The sequence below is a fragment of the Aristolochia californica genome, unplaced genomic scaffold (genome assembly GCF_029961685.1).
Source record: "Aristolochia californica isolate CCGP_79_NKW_82.1479 unplaced genomic scaffold, dmAriCali1.0.hap1 SCAF_12, whole genome shotgun sequence".
In the NCBI taxonomy this organism is placed as follows: Eukaryota; Viridiplantae; Streptophyta; class Magnoliopsida; order Piperales; family Aristolochiaceae; genus Aristolochia; species Aristolochia californica.
In genome coordinates, this window is record NW_027181793.1 from 27,044,754 (window position 1) to 27,065,797 (window position 21,044).

General features: G+C 40.8%; 3 protein-coding genes and 1 pseudogene across 3 annotated transcripts; all 4 read left to right on the forward strand.

Annotated features, from left to right (window-relative positions):
- Positions 1-2,276: 2,276 nt before the first annotated feature.
- LOC137946804 (protein ACCELERATED CELL DEATH 6-like) lies at positions 2,277-4,133 on the forward strand. Its single transcript, XM_068793102.1, has 3 exons — positions 2,277-2,862; positions 3,131-3,663; positions 3,780-4,133. The coding sequence occupies exons 1-3, from the start codon at positions 2,277-2,279 to the stop codon at positions 4,131-4,133; spliced, it is 1,473 nt and encodes a 490-aa protein (XP_068649203.1).
- A 1,064-nt stretch (positions 4,134-5,197) lies between these two features.
- On the forward strand, positions 5,198-12,777 carry LOC137946805 (protein ACCELERATED CELL DEATH 6-like). The gene is made up of 3 exons (XM_068793103.1): positions 5,198-5,810; positions 11,653-12,188; positions 12,307-12,777. Exons 1-3 carry the CDS (start codon positions 5,198-5,200, stop codon positions 12,775-12,777), a joined length of 1,620 nt encoding a protein of 539 aa, XP_068649204.1.
- Positions 12,778-13,999: 1,222 nt separating this feature from the next.
- Positions 14,000-14,485, forward strand: LOC137946806 (glycine-rich cell wall structural protein 1.0-like). The gene has a single exon (XM_068793104.1). It carries the CDS (start codon positions 14,000-14,002, stop codon positions 14,483-14,485), a length of 486 nt encoding a protein of 161 aa, XP_068649205.1.
- A 4,028-nt stretch (positions 14,486-18,513) lies between these two features.
- On the forward strand, positions 18,514-20,558 carry LOC137946807 (sugar transport protein 7-like; annotated as a pseudogene).
- The last annotated feature ends 486 nt before the right edge of the window (positions 20,559-21,044 follow it).

Genomic DNA, 21,044 nt, shown 5'->3' on the forward strand with positions numbered 1-21,044 from the left:
TTCTAACGTGACCATGTTCCATATAATAAATAAAAGGAAAATAGTGAAATTGTTATCACCCAATGTTTTTTGCGAATTACCCTCATTCTCCTTGGATTTAAAATAAATAACTATTTTTTTTTATTCTCTTCGGTCACATTTATATATTTTGTCTACTATCAACACATCTAAACTGTTATGAATGGTAGGGGTCGCGTCGAATTCAGCCGGTTCATGAGTAACTCTAGCTGGATTATCTCGATCTTGAATTGAATTCGAAATCTGGAGTTTATTTAAGTAAACCTGCCAAACTCGAGCAATTCAGAAGCTCAGGAGCCAGTTCATTATTTAACCAAGGTGTCGATCTTGACCTTCAGTGAATCATGGATTTGGGGCTCGGAAAATTGGGAGTTGAAAGTTTGTTTGGTTGTTCATGCAATCAGCAAGCTCTCCTGCTTATGAACTTTCTATTGTCATCGTCACTGCTAATTAAATTGTCCTACAGTTTGTTCTCATCTGGTTTATAATTATCTCCGAAGATCCAATGTTGACTCATTTTTTTTAATCTGAACTACTGTTAGATTTTCCCAGAAAGAACGCGGTGGAAGTTCGTCCTCGTCTCTAATATATCAGGAATTTCTGAGAGCAAGCGACGACAAAACCGGAGCCCAGGATTTCCATCCGGGGAACTAGAAGCCAACTTGCCGCGACAGCCTCTGATTTTAGTTCTGTCACCTTGCTGGAAGTCGGTTTGCTGATATTGCTTGTTAGAGTACTATACTTGTTCCAACCGATGCAGAGGGCGTTCAGTCTTTGCCATCTAAATACTCGTATCGGATTCTCACCTGTTGCAGTCTTGTTGCAACTGGGTAGTTTGGAACGAGACAGTCACAGAGCGGGGAAACAAAGAAATGGAACGCATGGATCCGCTTCTGCTCAAGGCTGCTAGATCAGGTGACGCCACTGCCCTGGAGCTACTCATTAGAGGATGTAGACTCATTGGCCTCTGCGATAATAAGGTCTGGTCGGCATGAATTAACATTTCATTATTGAGATGAACTTTAGTTCGATGCTGTTAGAAAATCTTAAAATTTCAGTCAGAGAGAAACTTCTCTTCATTCTCGGAGACTCACACAGTCTGGATTATGGTAGTGGGCGGGACTGGGAAAAGGATAAGTATTTTATGTTAAATTTTAAATATAAGTTAGAGCTCGAACTCGACTCAATCTCGAACTCAAACTAATTTAAAATTCTTGGGCTTGAGGTTGAGCTTGAGCTCAAACTCAAGTTCAAAGATGTGCTGAAATTTGGATTGGTTCTTTGTAAATTATGTGGACAGCGTGAATTGAATCGTCTTATGTGAATGGAGTTTACTTACCTATCTTATTTGATTTAAAAGGATTAGTCCTAAAGATAATCCAAAGAATAATAAGCTCCTAACCTGTACAAAACGTACAGACGCTAGAAAGCCAAAATACCTAGTGATGCACAATTTCCTCATGTAAACGAGGAGATGACTTCTTCTTGTATATCTCTATTCTTTTTTTTATTATTATTACTATATGACAGTTCAAAATTATGAATGTTCTATTAGGAAATATGTTAAGATCTTCGATAAATAAGACCTAATTCTCAATATGAATAGGAGTATAAACTCGTCTTCAAGCTTATTAAAGCAGGGATTTCACGCACATCGATTTCTGAAATGAACAGCCATAGAAGCTCACGTCAACGTGTACTTTGTATGATGAGGGCAAGTCCAAGAGCGAGTTACGTAGGTCGTAGGAAGTTTAGTGTTCTAAAAGCCCACTTCTGCTGCAACACCGTGGCTGTTCGAGCAATCTTATGAACTTTCTATTGTCATCGTCACTGCCAATTAAATTATCCTCCAGTTTGTTCTCATCTGGTTTATAAAAATCTCCGAAGATCCAATGTTGACTCCTTTTTTCATCTGAACTATTGTTAGATTTTCCCAGAAAGAACGGGGTGGAAGTTCTTCCTCGTCTCCAATATATCAGGAATTTTTGAGAGCGAGCGGTGAGAAAACCGGGGAACTAGAAGCCAACTTGCCGCATCAGCCTCTGATTTTAGCTCTGTCACCTTGCTGGAAATCAGTTTGCTGATATTGCTTGCTAGAGTACTACACTTGTTCCAATCGATGCAGAGGGCGTCATTTTCAAAGCGTTCGGCATTTGCCATCTAAATACTCGTATTGGATTCTCACCTGTTGCAGTCTTGCTGCAATTGGGTAGTTTAGAACGAGACAGACAGAGCGGGGGAACAAAGAAAAGGAACGCATGGATCCGCTTCTGCTGAGGGCGGCAAGATCAGGTGACGCCACTGCCCTGGAGCTACTCGTTGGACAGAAGCCGGAGCTTCTGCAGCAACTGACTCCCCAGAACAAGACTGCCCTTCACATTGCTGTTGAGTATGAAAGCATCCCTTGTGCACAATTTCTTTACAGCCGGTCCCCGGAGCTCCTCGCGAGGAAAAGCACAAAAGGCGACACGGTGCTGCACATAGCTGCTAGGGTCGGGCATTATCGTCTAGCAGGTATTGTGATTAATTGGGCAAAGGAGCAGGATTCGGTTGACTTGTTGAGGTTGGCGAATGCTGAAGGCAACACTATCTTGCATGAGGCAGCTAGGCATGCCCACCTTTCCGTGGCGGAGCTTCTGGTGGCCGAGGACCCGTCGTTGCCATGTGCGAGGAATTTCGTAGGTGAGTCGCCGCTTTATCTGGCTGCAGAGAGAGGATTACCGAAATTTGTCGATCTGATCTTGTCGATTGCCCCGGAGGATGTTGACAGGAGAAGCCCAGCGTTCTATGGAGGCCCCAAGGGCCGGACGTCTCTGCACGCCGCTGTGGTTCAGAGTCATTTCAGTAAGTCACAGTTTTCTTTCAATCCCTTCTCGTGTTCATGGCAACTCCTCTTATGAATTATACCCAAAAACCTCCAATCCCAAGAATCTACCAGCGTGCCACAGATGAAATTTTTCCCTTTTTTATCATTTGATTCATTTCAAAGCATACTGTAAAGAAATAAACGGATAGAATATCAGAGCTTTTTATTTTTATTAGCTAATTGAAGATAGGCTCGTATTAGAATTTAGATACTGAAATTGAAATTGCTATCTTGTGAAATCTTTAGATATCGTGAAAAAGCTAGTGGAAGAACTGCCAGAACTCGTGAAAGTGGCTGATAGCTATGGCAGCATCCCTCTTCATTATGCAGCATCCATGGGCTGCTTGGATGTGGTTCGGGTATTAATACAGCCTGATTCTTCTCCAATCTATCTGCTAAACGAAGATGGTGACTCACCGATTCACCTGGCTGCCAAAAACGGCCACTACGATGTAACCCGGGAGCTCGTTCAGCTACGTCCGGACTGCGGCGAGCTTCGAGATGGGAAAGGACGGAATGCCCTTCACGTTGCAGTAGAGTCAGGAAAGAGAAATGTCGTCAAGTACATTTTAGACAACCCTGAGCTGAAGAATCTTATAAACGAGCAAGATGATGAGGGGAACACACCTCTGCATCTGGCAGCCATCAATCGCCAACTGAGAATCATCTATCTTCTGTTCTGGGACGAGAGGGTTGATCTCAAGCTTTCCAACAATCAAAAGCAGACCGCTGTCGACATTGTTCGGTCGGATAGAAGCATCACTATGATCCTTCAAAAGGTAACATATGCTTCGCGGTGGAAATAGTTTTCATCTTTCAAACTGCTACTGCTACAAGTGTTTCTTCTGAGCTTTTTTCAGAATGAATTTACAGATTCTACGTGCATTTTCTGCAGCTTCTCATCTCAACATCATCAAGAGAGTCTGTAACACCAAAGAGCGACAATGAATACGACAGCTCAGATGATTCAGATCACTTTGATGATAGCTCTATCGAACCGGGTGTTTATGACGCCATGTTCAAAGCTTCATTAGTGGTCTTGATGTTTGTGGTTTCGTTCTGCTTGACAAAGGTGACGATGGGATCCATCTGGAAGCAGAAAGAGGGCCTGGACCTACGCAACGCAAATCAGCAAGGGGCTTTATTGTTGGATGCCGCCATAGTCATGGTCCTCGCAGCTTTCCTCCTTCATGCAGGCATTCTCGATCAACTTGTTCCTACCAGTAGCGAGGTGTCAGTCTCTTACTAAACACAGCCAAAATGATTTGGGGAAAGCTGCTTCAGGAGTTGCAGTTCATCTTATACAGGTAGTGTGTAGAAGACGCGTTGAATGTCAGTGGTATTGTGAGAGGGAGATCTGTAACAAGACATTTTATGACTTGATTTGGGACGTGGGAAGCTATTTGTTGTTCAGTTACAATTGAAACTTCTCCTTATGAATACATGTATAAATACTGGAGAAGAACATAAGAGCCATGGGCTCATGTCCAATTGGCTTCCTCAGTTGTTTAAATTGTTCTCATCTCCCGCTACAAGTGATAAACCAATAGAGAAGTTAATCAAGAATGATCAGTACCGGATTAATATATAGGAAATCTAGAGCTGTCTCACGATACATGGACAACCAAATTAGGCACTTAGGGAATTCACATTCCTTCTAAAATTTTCCTGTGCACATAATATAGCCAAGAACTACTAAATGTAAACAAGAACTTTGTGAACGCTACTAAAACAAGATGAAACTTATCCTTCCCATGTGAACGAATCTTATGGACATGAACCAGGCGAGTGGCATTTGTTTTAGAAACTCCTACTTCTGTTCTTACTGGCACAAGAAGCAATCTGGATCGAGGTAAACGTCTAATCGTCTCTAAGAAGTGAGCTGTAAGACCGGGTAATTTATCTCTCTGTGTTTTTTTAAAGAGAGTCCAATTGAAATGAGAAGACACCGATAAATATGAAGACGGTTAGGTCTCTTTGGTTCAATAGCAGCAACGTGATCTTCCTATGAGAAAGCATATTCCCTGTATATTAAGACAACATATGTGACTGTTCATTGAAACTTCTGGTTGATATAATATTAGACGTCCACTTTGGTCGAACCTCTCGAGGAAAAGGATGAAATAGAGAATAACGTCGGAGCTTACTTGCCAAATCATAAAATATGTTTCACCGTTCTTACCGAGGTTCAATAGCCCCTACTCGTTCCTGCCAAAGTTTCACAATCATGGCGTCATCAACAAAGAGGTTTGTCATCTTCAGTACTTCCTTATTTAAGCCCAGAATTACCTATCACAGTGGTGACCTTGAACTATGGATCCCCTTCTCGTGAATGCAACCAGATCAAACAATCTCCATACCTTAAGGGAGCTACTGGCGAACAACCCTCACCTCATCCGTCAACAGTCTCCCCAGCGGAACACTGTCCTACATATCGCTGCAGACCGTGGGAACAACGAGCAGGTTCAGGAGATCCTCACCCGGCACCAATATCTGCTCGATACAGAAAATGTGAAGGGTGATTCCGCAATACATGTTGCAGCTAGAGCTGGGCATACGATGGTGGTTTCTTCTCTCATTAATTGGTGTAGCAGCGGAGCTGCTGCTGAAGTGAGCGACAGAGGCGACCGAGGTTTGAAAATTTTGAGGAGGAGGAATGTAGAGAGAAACAATGCTCTACATGAGAGTGTGCGCAACCGCCGCGTTCCAGTAGTTGAGCTTCTTCTTGCAGCTGATCCTTCGTTAAGCTGTTGCGTGAACGGCATGGGAGAGTCTCCTCTCTACATGTCATCAGACAGAGGCTACACTGAGATCGTTTACCAGATTTTAAAAACTCCTTTATTGCCTGAAGCAAGAGGCCAAGACTTCTACGGAGGCCCCATTAGACGGACGGCTCTGCATGCAGCCGCCATTAGAGGAAATGTTGGTAAGTTGAGAGGTCACTCACGCTAGTAGGTATGTATATATTAGCACCCAGTTAGTCCTCTCAAAACAACAGATAAGGCCAATAACATCCATATATATGGAAAAAATTTAGGTGATATTTGAAAATTTTCACTGTAAACTTCTCTTTCTTTAGTATTTTTTTCAATCTCTTTACACTTTACATGATTATATATTTATACAACATTGCTTTCATAGATTGCAGGATTTTTCTCCTATAATCTCTCAGAGAATCAATCAGATCAGGAGGATAAATTAGAGGATTTCCTCCTATAATCTCTCGGAGAATCAATCAGATCAGGAGGATAAATTAGAGGATTTCCTCCTATAATCTCTCGGAGAATCAATCAGATCATGAGGATAAATTAGAGGATTTCTTCCTCTAATTTATCGGGAGACAACTCATGCCAATAGTCACCCTCAAGTTGGTACATATAGATCTCTGATGCCCAACTTGCCAAGTGAGTTGTAGAAGTTCTTGGTGCATACTGATTTTATAAGTATGTTTGCCAACTGGTGTTCAAATTTAACAAATGGAAATCGAATTATTTTGGCCTCAAGGTTATGCTTAATGAAGTGTCGATCTACTTCCACATGTTTAGTTCGATCATGCTAAACCAGATTATGCGAGATATCAATAGCCGCCTTGTTATCACATAATAAGTTCATCTCATGACGTGGGGCAAAACCAATTTTGGTTAATAGTCTCTGAAGCTAGAGAAGCTCACAAAGACCCTTAGCCATCCCACGAAACTCAACTTCAGCACTTGATAATGCTACCACATTTTGCTTCTTATTTTTCCATATAACTAGGTTCCCTCTAACAAACGTAAAATAACCTGAGGTGGATCTTCTATCTAAACTATTCCCTACCCAGTCAGTATTTGTATAACCTTCAACCCTTAGGTGGTTGTTTCTTGAGAATATGCCCTTTCTTAGGGGAGAACTTTAGGTGTTGAAGAATTTGATTCACAACATTCATATGATCTTCACTTGGATAATGCATGAATTAGCTTACTACATTTACTGCATAGGCGACGTTAGGTCGTATGTGGGAGAGATAAATAAGTTTCCCAACCAACCTCTGGTACCTTTTCTTTACCTGTTGGCACTTGGTTTGGGTATTCTCCAAGCTTATGATTTTGGATTATTGGGGTATTTGCAGGCTTACACTCCAGTAGTCCAACAACAGATAATCAATCTAGGATACATTTTCGTTAGAAAAGGAATGTGCCTTACTTAGATCTAGTAACTTCAATTCACAGAAAATATTTGAGTCATCCTAGATTTTTCATTTCAAATTCTATTGCCAGTTGCTCTTGAAGTCTTGCTATTTTTTCTTGGTCATCTCCTGTAATGATCATATCGTCTACATAAACTATCAAAGTTGTTATCTAACTCCTTGATGCTTTAAGAATAGCATATGATTTGAGTTACTTTATTGAAAACCATATTGCCTCATTGTCAAACTCAATTGCCCAAACCACACTCTAAGAGATTGCTTCATGCCATACAATGTTTGTTGTAGCTTGCACACCACCCTCGCTTCCGAATTTTCTATATATCCTGGAAGAACATCCATGTAGATCTATTCTTTAAGATCTCCATGGAGAAAAATATTTTTAACATCAAGCTGGTGCAATGGCCAATCAAGGTTAACTGTAAAACATAACAACACCCTAATATTACTTAATTTGGTCACTAGTGAGAATGTCTCTTGATAGTCTACGCCATGTGTCTACGTGTATCCTTTCGCTACTAGCCTTGACTTGTACCATTCAACTAATCCATCAGCTTTGTACTTGATGGAGAATACCCATTTACACCCCACTATTTTTTTGACCTTTAGGTAACAGAACAATACTCTATCTCTCATTTTTCATTAATGCCTCCATTTCTTCCTTCATAACTTGAACTCACCTAGGGTCTTTTAGAGTTTCATCAATACTTGTGGGAATATGGTGTGAGGAGAGTTCACTTACAAAGTTCTTGAGTGGTGCGGATAGTTCTTTTGTAGATACAAAATTAATAATCAGATATCTCGATTTTTGTTTCTTCACTTCAGGAGAATATTTGTTCAATAGTTTGCCTCGATTATGCCAGATAGGTAATTCATAGCCACCGACAGGAGTATTAGCATAAATAGAATTTTGAGGTGTGGCAGGAGTACTTACCTCACTGATATTCTCAGGAGATGGGTAGTTGGATACTAAAGAGAGGAGGGGTATTGCTACTTCAACTTCTGGAGATGTCGGCTCTGGATTAGGTTTTGTTGCTTCAACTTTCAAAGATGTCGTTGTATTAGTGTCCTTGAACCAGTCAAATGTCAACCAATTTTGCTCTTCTTGTGTCCCGCCCTGAAGAGAAGAATTGGAACTGGCAAAAGAGTAGAAAGTATCGGATTCCTGGAATGTGACATCCATAGTCACGTATGTGCACCAAGTAGTTGGATCATAGCATCATTTCCCTTTTTTATGTACCATACATTCCAAAAAAAGACACCGAATAGTCCAAGGATCAAGTTTTGTGTGCTATTTTTTTTGGAGATTAATGAACACAATGTCCCTAAAGATTCGAGGTGGAAGCATCAGTACCATGGGTAATCAAACATAGGTTGATAGGACCTGTAGTGAAGTCTTAAACTCAAGCACTTTGGAGGGCATGCAGTTAATAAGATGAATTGTTGTAGCAATAACAACAGTCCAACGGTGGCTAGGCATGTGAGTTCCAAGTAAAAGAGTTTGAACCGTTTCAAGTATATGGCAATTTTTTTGCTCTGCAATACCATTTTGTTGAGTAGCCTGCGGGAATGAGGTTTCATGAATCAGTCTACGATGTTGGAAATAATCACGAAACTGTTGATTCACATATTCTCCACTATTATCATATGGAAGAATTCGAATCCTAGAGGAGAACTGAGTTTGAATAATTTTATGAAAGAATTGAAATTTGTGGAAGAATTCGAATCCTAGAGGAGAACTGAGTTTGAATAATTTTATGAAAGAATTGAAATTTGTGGAAGAACTCATCCTTATGTTTCAACAAGTAAATCAAAATCATTAGAGTGCAATCATCAATAAATATCACAAACCAACGAAAATTAGACATAGTATTTTTAGAGGAAGGACCCCACACATCGGAGTGAGTCAAAGCAAAGCAAAACGAACATCACTGACTCAATGACTTTTAGCTAGAATACAAGTTTCACAGTTAAAGTCCTGAATTAAAAAATCTAAAAATAAATCAGGAAATATATGTTTCAGATAACCAAATGAAGGATGGCCTAATCAATGGTGCCATGGCCAAATCTGTTTCACTTTGAGGTCACTCGGGTGGCGCATGTGATATGCCTAGCCCATACTAAAATCTTCCACGTAATAAAGCCTCCATCCTCTCTTAGTACCACGCACAAAGACCTCATTGATGAGAATATCCTGAATAAGATAAAATACATGATATATAAACGCAACACAATTCAGGTTTTTGGTTACTTGACTTACAGATAATAACTTGTGAGAAAGAGCAGACATAAGTAATGTATTAAATAAAGGTAGGTCTGGTGACAACATCACCGTTCCCACCCCTATTATTGAAGAAATAACTCCATTAGCATTGACAATGCTCGTTCGTCGGGGAGGAGAGGTCTAAGAAAAATCATTCACATCAAGCGTCATATGGTGTGTTACTCCAAAATCAAGTATCCAAGTGTTGCAGTCAACCTCTCTATTAGATCCAAGGAAAACATTACCTGGAGTAGAATTTGAAGTGTTTGTTAGAATAAGGGAAATATGTGGCTCTGCTACAACCACTGCATCCTAGTGCTTTCTAGTCTGGAGTTTGTGCCATCAATCAGGATAATCGTGTAGCTTGAAGCTGGTCTCACGGGTATGCTTCGCATTCCCATAGTGAGAACTTCTAGTTCTTTCATGATTTGAAGTGGCTTGTGATTTGGAGACAGATAGACCCAGAGTGTGCTGGAGAATACGAACCATGTTTGACGCTTTTAGATGCCAGAACTGGTCCTGATGTATCATCAGAGCTACTAGTCGTCATCATTGTTTGACGAACAAGCCTCTACAGACGTGAGCGTAGGCTTGCTCCACTATTGGGAAAGGTTGTATATGGAGAATATCACTTCGGATATGCTCGAGGTGATCATTAAGACCATCCACGAACACATATACCCACTCTTCTTGAACCAAGGTATTATACCATTGTATATCGACGGAAATCTATATCACCTTAGTCTCTGAAGGTTATTGCAGAATTTTTCAAGAGATCCACCAGATTGTTTGAGACGCAACACACATTGTTAGAGATCATACACCTGGGAGGTGTCACTGCCATCAAAATACATAATAGCAATGGCATCCCAAACCTTCTTGTTTGTGGGGAATCTAATGAAGTTGTTGATGAGTGAACAGTCTATGGAATTAATCAACCATCCTTTGACAATAGCATTGTATGTGTGCCATTGTCAAAAAGTAGGATTCGTTTGAGGAGGTTGTGGAAAATTGTTGTTCAAATACCCTAGCTTGTCTTTGCCTGAGATACACATCTCAACAATCTGGGACCAAAGTGCATAGTTGGTGCCATCCAACTTGATTCCAATCAGTGCAACAATATTTGTGGTCTGGGTCGGGGCTGAAGCTTTGCTCAAAGCTTCAGTCATTCTCATGGTCAACTTAACTAGGACAAAAGAGAATGGAGATTCATTTGACTAGAAGTTTGTATCGGCTATGGATGGAGACACGAGTACAAAGGGTTCAAATCCAGTCCGAGTCTTGGTTCGAGTTCGGTCCGGGTTGCTGGGTTGAGTCAACTTTGAGTTTGCTTCGGGTCTCGGTCGCTCCTTCTTCCAAAGTTTGGGTTTCAGAATTATACCCTGTTGTCGATGCCAGACCAATCATCGTCCCCACAACACTGGTTTTTTAACAACGCGGGACGGGAGGTCTTGAAAATTGAAGCGACAACTTCAGGATGTCGGAATGGGAGGTTTATCGTGAGTGGAGCAGGGGTTTCTTTCTGGGCCATCAAAGTCAACAGTGGTGCTACGCGTGGGCTTGTTGGAGAAGGGTTTCAAACTGCTCACCTTTTTGCAACTGCGGTGTATGAAGACGAAGGTCTTCCTGTAGTTTCCTCCCAGCATCGTTGCCGAAAGAGCTCACTCGCTTTGATACGATGATAAATTTCACCTTAAATCTCTTCTCTTTTTTTCGTATTTTTTCAATCTCTTTACACTTTACATGATTATGTATTGATACAACATTGATTACATAATTACAAGATATCCTCTTGTAATCTCTCAAAGAAATCAGAATTTCCTCATTTGATTTCTCTTAAAAGATTTCCTCTGATTTATCAGGAGACAACTTATGCCAACAATATTCACCATCTTTATATGATTAGAGTGGAGTTGCTTAGTATACCTACTAGCAAATCTGATCATACAATGGTTGAAGGAAAAGATAGATCTTAAATTTGCTGCAACTACAACAGTAATATGCTGTTTACATCTGTTGACCCATGGATTAACATATATAATTAGTTTTTTCTAATCACACGGAGAGGCCAAATGCAACCTACTTACATGAGGCAACATGATTAAGAAGTATTTTTTATTCGTAAGACCTATTCAAACCTGGCAAGGCTGTGATTTTTTGGCTTTCATATGGAATTTGCTTTTATCCCCTAGTGTTTCAACTTGTAGCGAGTGCTGCTTTGGTTAGGAAGTGACACAGAATAGAACTAGAAGCTTGAAGAAGATGAACTCTTCTTTCATACATAACTAAGTATTGTTGTTGTATTCCATTTTTTCTTGATAGAAATCGTGAGAAAGCTCGTTGAGGTAATGCCGGCGCTTACCAGACAGCTGGATCTTTACGGCTGCGCTCCATTGCACTACGCAGTTACATCAGGGAACTTGAAGATTGTTCATAGGCTTCTGGAAGTGGATTCTTCAGTAGCATACCTCTCTGATCGAGACGGGTCGACACCAGCTCATGTGGCGGCCAGACATGGCCACCCTAAGATAATTCAGGAGCTCCTCCGGCACCGGCCGGATTGCGGGGAGGCCCTAGACGCAAGGAAACGGAACTGCCTCCACGTCGCGGTGGAGAACGGGAAGAGGAATGTGGTCAAGTACATCCTCAGGACCCTTGAGCTGAGGAATCTTATAAATGAGACTGACATTGACGGAAACACTCCTTTGCATTTGGCAGTCATCAACCGCCATCAATGGATACTGTACATCCTCGTCGCAGACAGGAGGGTGGACAAGAAGCTCATGAACAGTAGCAGCATGAGTGCTCTTGATGTTGCAGAATCATCAACTGGGGACACAGCCATGGTGTGTGGTAAGGTAGACATCATCAACAAACTTTTGTTTTTCAACCTTTTTCTGCTACTACAGCAAGTGACTAAATAGTGAATACACAAAAAGAAGCAGAAGAACAAAGCTAACTAACATGTGCTTACAGTGCCTGATTAGCATAGCGTTGAGGGAATCAGGTGCATTAAGAAGCCAGTTGCGGCCAGGAGTTCAACAATCTCCGCGACAAGTTCTGCCTCTGCTGTTACTGTTTCTCAAAGCGATTGTCGTGGCTTACATGGTGATGATCTGCTACGGAATCTTCTTGGTGACTTCAAGTAGAAGAATCGCTTTCAAAGTGGGCCTCGGGTACGTGATATTCATCATTCTTACATTTGTTTTCCTCTGCATCTCCATGGTTCCAGCCATCAAGTATTTGCTGGTTGCCCTTCTGCTTGCGCCTTCCCTGGTGAGAATGTCTCTGAAATGGACGGTTAAATGCGTGATTATGGTCGGATGGACTGTGGTCTCTGTATGGCTTGAGCATGCACTAGTATCTCAACGGGTTCAGGATACTCTTCTCTCAGTTATAACGGGAAGATCTTCTACCGTGTCTGATATGGAACTGGTTCCCACCTAGGCATCTATTGCCATCCGAGGGGGGTTTCCATGGCTTAGAAACCTTGCTTTGGATCCTCATTGTGTATATTAATTTGAGAAAAAAACTGTAGATATTATCATTAATAATCTCCTCGAATGAACATTTGTGGGAATCTCATCCTGCCAAAATAAGCTCTTTTTAAAAAAAATAGAAGTTCTGCATTCTTTATCAAACCACAGGTGGATATGGTTAAAAGTACTGGGTCTAAGTCATCCTCAAAAAATCAGATCTCTTAGTACAAATATACAAGCTTTGGGTGATTTCCTTCAATCAGATGGAGAGGATGAAGAAAATCGTCTTTGGTCATCTTTTCCATATAATGAAGGCGATTGGTTCCATATGAGTACACTTACGAAGCAGATCAGAACTCATTCTAAAACATTATTCTAATCATTTTTTACTTTATACTAAAATTGTTTCTAGCAAAAATAAGAACACTTATCCCAAGATTAAGCATGGGATCTTTTTGAATTTGGTGTTGGCTTTTTATATTTATTCGATTAATGAGGAAAAGGAAGATTGACTTTCGAATCTTATTAGGGTATGTTTCTAGAAAAGAAAAGAAAATGAGAATTTGATCATTATTACTCTCATAAATAGTTAGTAAAAATGAGACAATTATCAAATTCTTTTTTTCACTTACTATTTTTTGGAATAATAATGGTCAAATTTTTCTTTTCGGGTTACAAACAAACCCTTAAGGCTCGAATTTGCATGGTATTTATGGCAAGATAAGCTGATTAGGTCGTTCATGAAAAAATGAAAAATGAATCTTCGTGACAATCTAAGGGTTTCTCAATTTTTACAAGAAGAAAAGCCCCCATTTCTTTTTAAATTTCTTTCGAGTTCAGTTGGCAATTTGAGCTATGGTGTTGATCCGTCCCCTGGCGGAATTCAATTTGAAGTGCTAGTATCGGATTTTTTTTTAAAAAAAAGTATTATTTCTTTCTCATTCCATGTCTAAGAGAACATAGCACTCTGAGTTTCAAGCCAAAAAAACATTTCCAGCTATGCAAACACCAAAATTTCATTTCACTGAATCATTATGTTAACTATAACATTTGATCAGGTGGAGGAGAAAATATGGCCACAGGTGGCGACTGGGGGCCCGTCAGACCAACGAGAGGAGGAAGAGATGTCGTCAGGAGGTGGAAATGGTAGAGGCTAGGTGGGGTCTATTTGAACTAAAGCCGGCGTGGATATGTCAGCCGGCGGCGGAGAAATTATCGGAAAGAAAGACGGTCGTGGAATATCAAGGGATGGTGGGAAATCGGGAAAGGGTGGAGGCGGCAAAGGAAGAAGAGGCGGAGGGAAGATTATAGGCGGTGGTAGATCAGGTATTGGGAATGATGGTGGCACCAACGACGGTGGTGGGGATGGCAGCGATATTTATGGCACGAGCAGTGGAGATGGGAAGGGTGGGGGTGGAGATGCTACCAGAGGCAGCAGCAGCAGCGGTGATGGAACAAGAACTGGTGGAGGCGGAGAGGGAACGAGAATCGGAGGAGGCGAATGGACAGGAAAAGCTGGTGGAAAGGGGATGAACGGTGGCGGCGATGGAACGAGGGGAGGAATGGACGGAACAAGTGGCGGAGAAGGAACGATGAAAGGAGGAAAAGACGGCCCAAAGGGTGGTGGAGAAGGAACAAGTGGCGGGGGTCTCGGAGGAGAACGGTGGCGGCGGTGATGACGAGAAGGACACGGCGACGGGCTAAATGGGCTGCCTGGAAACGGAAAACGAGGGTCACAAGAATGACGGCGATTTCGTCTCTTGTCTTCTTGCAATGCTTCTTGTCCTCTCTTATGGTGGCTGTGGTGTTGAGTTACAGACCTTGCAGCTTCTGTGCTCAGTAGCAGACCAACAAAAATCAACACAAAGAAAGTCCTCATGGCTTCCTATATGCAGCAACCTTGTTCGAAGGAAATACCTTTTCCGGCTATGAGACTGTTCATCGCTAACTCTATTATAAAGAGCAGAAGAGCAGCCTGACCGCTAAATACTTTAATGGAGTTGTCTTGTTTACCGTGCCAAGCCGCGGAGACGAAAGATTGCATGACCACGAGAAGGCCCGACGCGTCCTTTCTCAGTCTGCATTTACTGCTACGATCGCTTTTAAGAAGGGTGGATGGAAGATCAGGCTATAACTGCTTGCCTTCCGGTTCAGGATCAGTGCCTGTTTGGAGAAAGGTGGGACATGCTCACCAAAATCAACACTAACATACTCAAAATAGGACGGAATCGAGGTATCTTTGTCTGTCTGACTAAGAGGTACACCAAACACCACAAAAATGTACGAAAATCAAACTGAAACTTCCCACACATAACAATGGCATGTGAAAGTAGTATCTTCATCATCTAAAACTCTTTACAAGAGCATTCATGAGATTGTAAATTGACTCGAACTGATTAGCCATTTGCCTCAATTACCTGAAATTCATACTCAAATCAGACAATTTGAAGCCTTCAAGTTAAATGAACCTTTACACCTAGAATGATCTCCACTTTGGTAGTGTAAGCCCCAAATATTTCACTCCCACAATCCCTCCTCACAAAAATATTTTTCTAGCTGTAACACTGGCCAATACCTATATAGTTAGTGATTTGGCACATTTCAACATGTTATTTAAACTTTTGAATGCCACATGTCTTTATTCCTAATTCCATTGAGATCCATATTGTTGAACTCTTACACGTGTTTGTAAATTTGAAGCTTTCTTTCATTGGGCTTCGTTGATGGTTCATGGATCAAGGTTATGATTCAACACGTAGATAAGTGGCAGAGATGCCAAATGGCAAGAGAAAGATCCATCTAAGCAAGTGGTTGACTTTAAATCACATGTTATAGTAGCCGCTTCTCATGTCCATCCACCGCCTACCAGAACAGTTGTAGTGACGTCCATTTAGCCTCTCCTCCACGACGTGGAACTCTATATAAGCTTTCCTACCACGTGAAAACTATATCTTGGAGGCCTACACGGTTTGTATGAGGACGAAGAAGGAAGCAGTCTCCTTATCTTCTTATCTTATCGATCGACAGAAGAGCAACGAAAATAAAGAGATAGAGATCAGCGCTTGAGACTCCCGCAGCGTGGCTCGACCGCAAACAACTAGTGGGGGAGCCATCGTCCTCCGTGAGCCTCCACGTACGGCGACGGCAATGAGACCTGACTTTGAGATTGTGCCATGTTGTGTGTGTCTAAAGTTACTCTCTCAAATTCAGTAAGAGGAAACGGCCATCAGTTGCCTCCTTGTCATAGGAAACTTAGCAATGTGTTGTGATCTTCTGGCTGACTTGTTCTCTTCATCTGTAAACAAGTACTTATTCAAACTCGATTCACCTACTCAAGTATCAAAAATGGATGTGATGGTAAGCGAAAGCTATATATACCAAGGCTAAGAGTTTGTTTTCTTTTCTTTTTCCTCTATGTGGGGTTTCAAATCTCAAATAAGTTCGTTGCAGGCAGACAAATATCCTATCTTGTTAATTAGTTCTCCCTTTTAGTGACCACATGAATAAAAGTTTTTGCATCTAATTTACTATAGGATACGTGATTCACTTCCTAATTAATTTATTTATTTGCTTCAAACAATTTAAAATCAAGGTCAAGATCTAGTTTGTTGTGGTGAAAAATGGAATGATCTTCAAGTTTGTAATGCAAGAAGATTAGCTAATAGATTTCGATCTACCAAGCATGAAGAAACCACCTACTTGAATCCTTATTTGATTTGCTATAGATTAAATATTGTAGGAGGAGACAGTCTCTGGTACATAGGATCTTCTTTTTCATTATCATTGTGAGTCCAAATGAAAAGAGTCTCTCGATATCTGAAATGTCTTGGAAAATATGACTCAAGACAAACTATTTAGGGCATGAGATATATTAAAACCATATTTTATTCAAACGCATAAAAGTTTTACAATTTGTAAATTCCTTAAAATAGCTTATATCATGCTTAAAATCAAAATAGTATAGTGGGATATGGTATGGTCGATCAACCTACATGGGCTTGATGGATCTTCCAAAATACGGTTTTGCATAACTTAAAGCAGGATCAATCATTGTCTCAAGTATGATTAATCATATAAAATGTTGCCAGTTAAGATGCTATAAAGCATGATCGGTCCTCCCCTGTTGCATGATCGATCATACAAAATTCTTTATAGCCAGTTCTATAAAACATGATTTATCAATCGAGATGGGATAAAAAAATCATTGATTGGTACCCTGGTCCATTAATAGACTTAAGGAATACAAAAACATAGTTGTTATACATGATTAGTCAATCAACACTTTTTACGGCTTTTTGTTAACAGTCAGAAGAAAAAAAATTAGTTTGGTGGGGAAACTTATAAACATGCCCCTAAACTCATAGAGTATAAAAACTTGAGTTTATATTGGTATAACAAGCCTCTGGAAAAATATTTTTGAGTTTCACGTTGTAAGTTTACCTTTTAGAAGAGAAAAACTCTATACTTGCATGAACCTTCTATTTTCTCTTCACTATCTTTGTATTCAAAGTTCCTATACATCTCACTTCTCGTGCTTAAAATTTTGGAGGCTTGGATTTCGCTAGGAGAAAGGCTATCTCTCCAAAAGAAAGTTGTAAATTTGATTTTACTTTTGTATTTTTTATTTTCTTTATTAGAGGTTCTTTAGTATCTTGTAGTTAGAATAATTGACATTCTAGAGCCTAAAATCTAAAGTGCCAACTAGAGCCGGAATTTAGTTTGTATAAAATCTCTTAGGGAGAGATCAACTTTTGTAATTGGGGAATATATTTTGGGTTACAGATAACCTAAAATCTCTTTTTAGTTTATCGCTAATAAATATATTAGTGAATTTTTTTTAGCAAAGGTTCTTCGGTGCTGACTACCATTAAGGGAATATCGAGAACAAAAAAAACCATTCTCATTGTGGTGTGTGTTTTAACTGGTTGTGTTATAGCCCCATATTTCGCTTCTACGCTAGATCTTGTCACAACATTGTACTTCTCATTATGCCAAATCACTAAATTTTTCCTATTTAGTGAACTTATTCTTCATATTGACCAGAAGCTATATAGGTGAACATGAGCATAAAAAAATGGAGAAGGCAAAATCGACACTAGGGTTGGCCTTGCAAAATCGTCAAATGCTTGAAACCAGTAGAAGGGTGAAGCATCCAAACAGTATACAGAGTGCGCCAGCTCTAGTGCAGAAGAGAACGACTTCGAGCAAGCTTTACTGTAATCATTTACATGGTGTGCTGAGTTTGTGGGTCAATCATTCCTTCCACATGATTTCGATATGCTAAAAAATAGTGATTTTTTAATAAAAAATAGTACTTTGTAGTAGTGATTTTGTAAATAAAACCAATGATTTTTCAATAAAATAGAGTGATTTTAAGCAGAAGTGTTTTTGCAATAAAAGCTGTACTGATTTCTTATAAAAACAATGTTTAACTAGTAGTGATTTGGTTAGAAATATCCCTTTTTCCATTAAAAAAAATTAGTGATTCTCTTGAACGTTCACAAATAATTCAATGATAATTTCCATGAGAATTGATGTGGAAATACCAAAAACAGTTTCGGTTCCTTCCATTAAAAATGGTAAACAGGAGTAATCTGTCCTCCAATGGTGCAGCTTTTGTGGTTTGGTGTCAAGGAATCAAGAGGGAAGCTTTTTCTCTTAGTTCCCAGCAGTTTCTGGATTTGTTCGGTGGAATAGTGCAAACATGGCCGGTGGATCTTTTGCGCCGGCGGGAGTGGCTGAGGAGAGAGCAGAGCTGTACAGGGGGAAGGTCACTCTGTTCGTGATTATGGCTTGCACGGTCGCTTCGATTTCCTGTCTCTGGTTATCTGCTTCGCTCCCAGTTTCTTTTTCTTTATGGTACGATATCGGAATGCTGGGTAATCGCTTTGATTTCCAATCTCTTGTTATCTGCTCTTTTATTTCGTTTTGGTTCTTCATCTGAGGTACTGAATTTAACAGGAGGGGTGACATCCATGGATCCATTTTTGAAGAAATTCTTCCCAGCTGTTTACGAGAGAAAGATCCACTCATCCGAGAATAATTACTGCAAATACGACAATCAAGGGCTCGCTGCATTTACGTCTTCCCTTTATCTCGCTGGCCTCGTTGCCTCTCTGGCTGCCTCCCCCGTAACAAGAAAGTATGGACGCCGGATGAGTATCATCTGCGGAGGGATAAGCTTTCTCGTTGGGGCAGTCCTCAACGCAGGCGCTATCAACTTGGCAATGCTCCTTTTGGGTCGGATCATGCTTGGTGTTGGAATTGGTTTCGGAAACCAGGTACCAATGAAATTCTGCTATCTTAATCTCTTCTCTGGTGGATTTCTCTCTTATTATAATAGATTTTGGCTTGTTTTATTATGTACTCTTCATTTTTTTTCTGGGTTACAATCCTGAAAGCGTTTCTCACAATTGAGAGCTGCTGGCGGCTGCTGTAAATCGAAAACACTCCAAAGCTTGACAATAACTCTCGGTTCATGGAGTGGCGGGACCGACTCCTTTGAGAAGGAAACTCCCATTTACAGCGGTGGGACCTCTGCAACAATGGGTACCTAAATGGGAACCATGAGGCGTCTGAGAAGAAGGGCTTCAAGTCTGTAATCCATTCTGGTGCTGTGGTTTCTGGATTCAGCGACGGTCTCATTTAGAGAAGTTTTCTCCCCACTCGAGTCCGTCTGTCCCAACTGCGACCACCCAAAATTCCATTTAGAAGTTATGGTGGATTGACACTACAGTTGGAAATTTTAGAAAACTGGAAGCGCCGATTAAAATCTCCGTCAATTCTTCCTAATAGTTACAGATTTCTCAAATCTTATGTCAAGGTGACGAGGACTCCATCGTCCATACAGAAAGAAAAAGTTCAGCTTTGCGCGAACGTAAACTGTAATATGAGGTTGGAAATGTCTTTACAACTCCATCTGTAGCTGCAGTGATCGCCAACAAAATCATGACCAACTCCACAAGCTTGCGTTCACGTATTAGACTGTATTAACTATAAGATGGAGAAGAAGTCGCATATCTTAGAGCATTTGGGCTTATCCACATATCAATGGTGAAAAGCAATTTGGGCTATTCTCGTACCATGGTGGAGTGCGATCTTGCAAAAGTGATGCGACCAGACCTCCTCTTCGAAATGAATCAGTATCCTTTTTTTTCTCTGGGAAGTATTAATCACTTTATGCCAGGAGGAGGCTTTTCTCGACCAAAATTATCTGCAATTATTTGATCCGTTTTTAAGTGATCATGTTTTAGTTCTCTTCAAAGAGAGTGAAAATGAATTTGGAATTGAATCACTGAAATTTGGTCTAATAACCATGTCCAAAGGCGGTACCTCTCTACTTATCGGAGATGGCGCCGGCGCACCTCCGTGGAGCACTCAACATGATGTTTCAGCTAGCCACCACTCTCGGTATCTTTACAGCCAACATGATCAACTACAGAACGGAGAAGATCCGGCCTTGGGGATGGCGTCTCTCCCTTGGCCTGGCGGCCGCCCCTGCGCTTTTGATGACATTAGGTGGATTTCTGCTCCCGGAGACTCCCAACTGTCTCATTGAACAAGGATCAAAAGACCAAGGTCGAAGAGTTCTTGAAAAAATACGGGGTACCCACAATGTGGATGCCGAATTCCAGGACATGATCGAGGCAAGCGAGTTCGTGGTTTCGATCAAACACCCTTTTCGGAACATTACTCAAGCTAGATTCGCCTCAATTACCTGTCTCTTGCCTTCAGCTTTACTCAAGTTAGCTTCCGCTATTTCAAGAGTTCGCTGAGCTTCTTGCGGATCAATGTCACTACCCCTCTCACCATCATTTACTAAAATGGTGATCTCATTATTGCCTATTCTAGCGAAACCACCCATCAGAGCCATCGTTACCCGTTGATCGTTAAGGCATATTCTCAAAACACCTATATCTACTGCTGTGGCAATAGGGGCGTGATTTGGTAATACACCAATTTGGCCACTATTAGTAGATAAAATAATTTCTGTCACTTCTGAATCCCAAATAATTCGATTAGGAGTCAGTACACAGGGTCATTTCTTCAATTTGCTCTCCACATCTAAGTTCATAGCCTTTGCGGTAGCTTCATCGATGTTACCTACCAAATAAAAGGCCTGCTCGGGAAGACCATCTAATTCTCCGGAAAGGATCAGTTGAAACCCCCTAATTGTTTCTGCGAGACCAACATATTTTCCTGTAGAACCGGTATAAACTTCTGCTACGAAGAAGG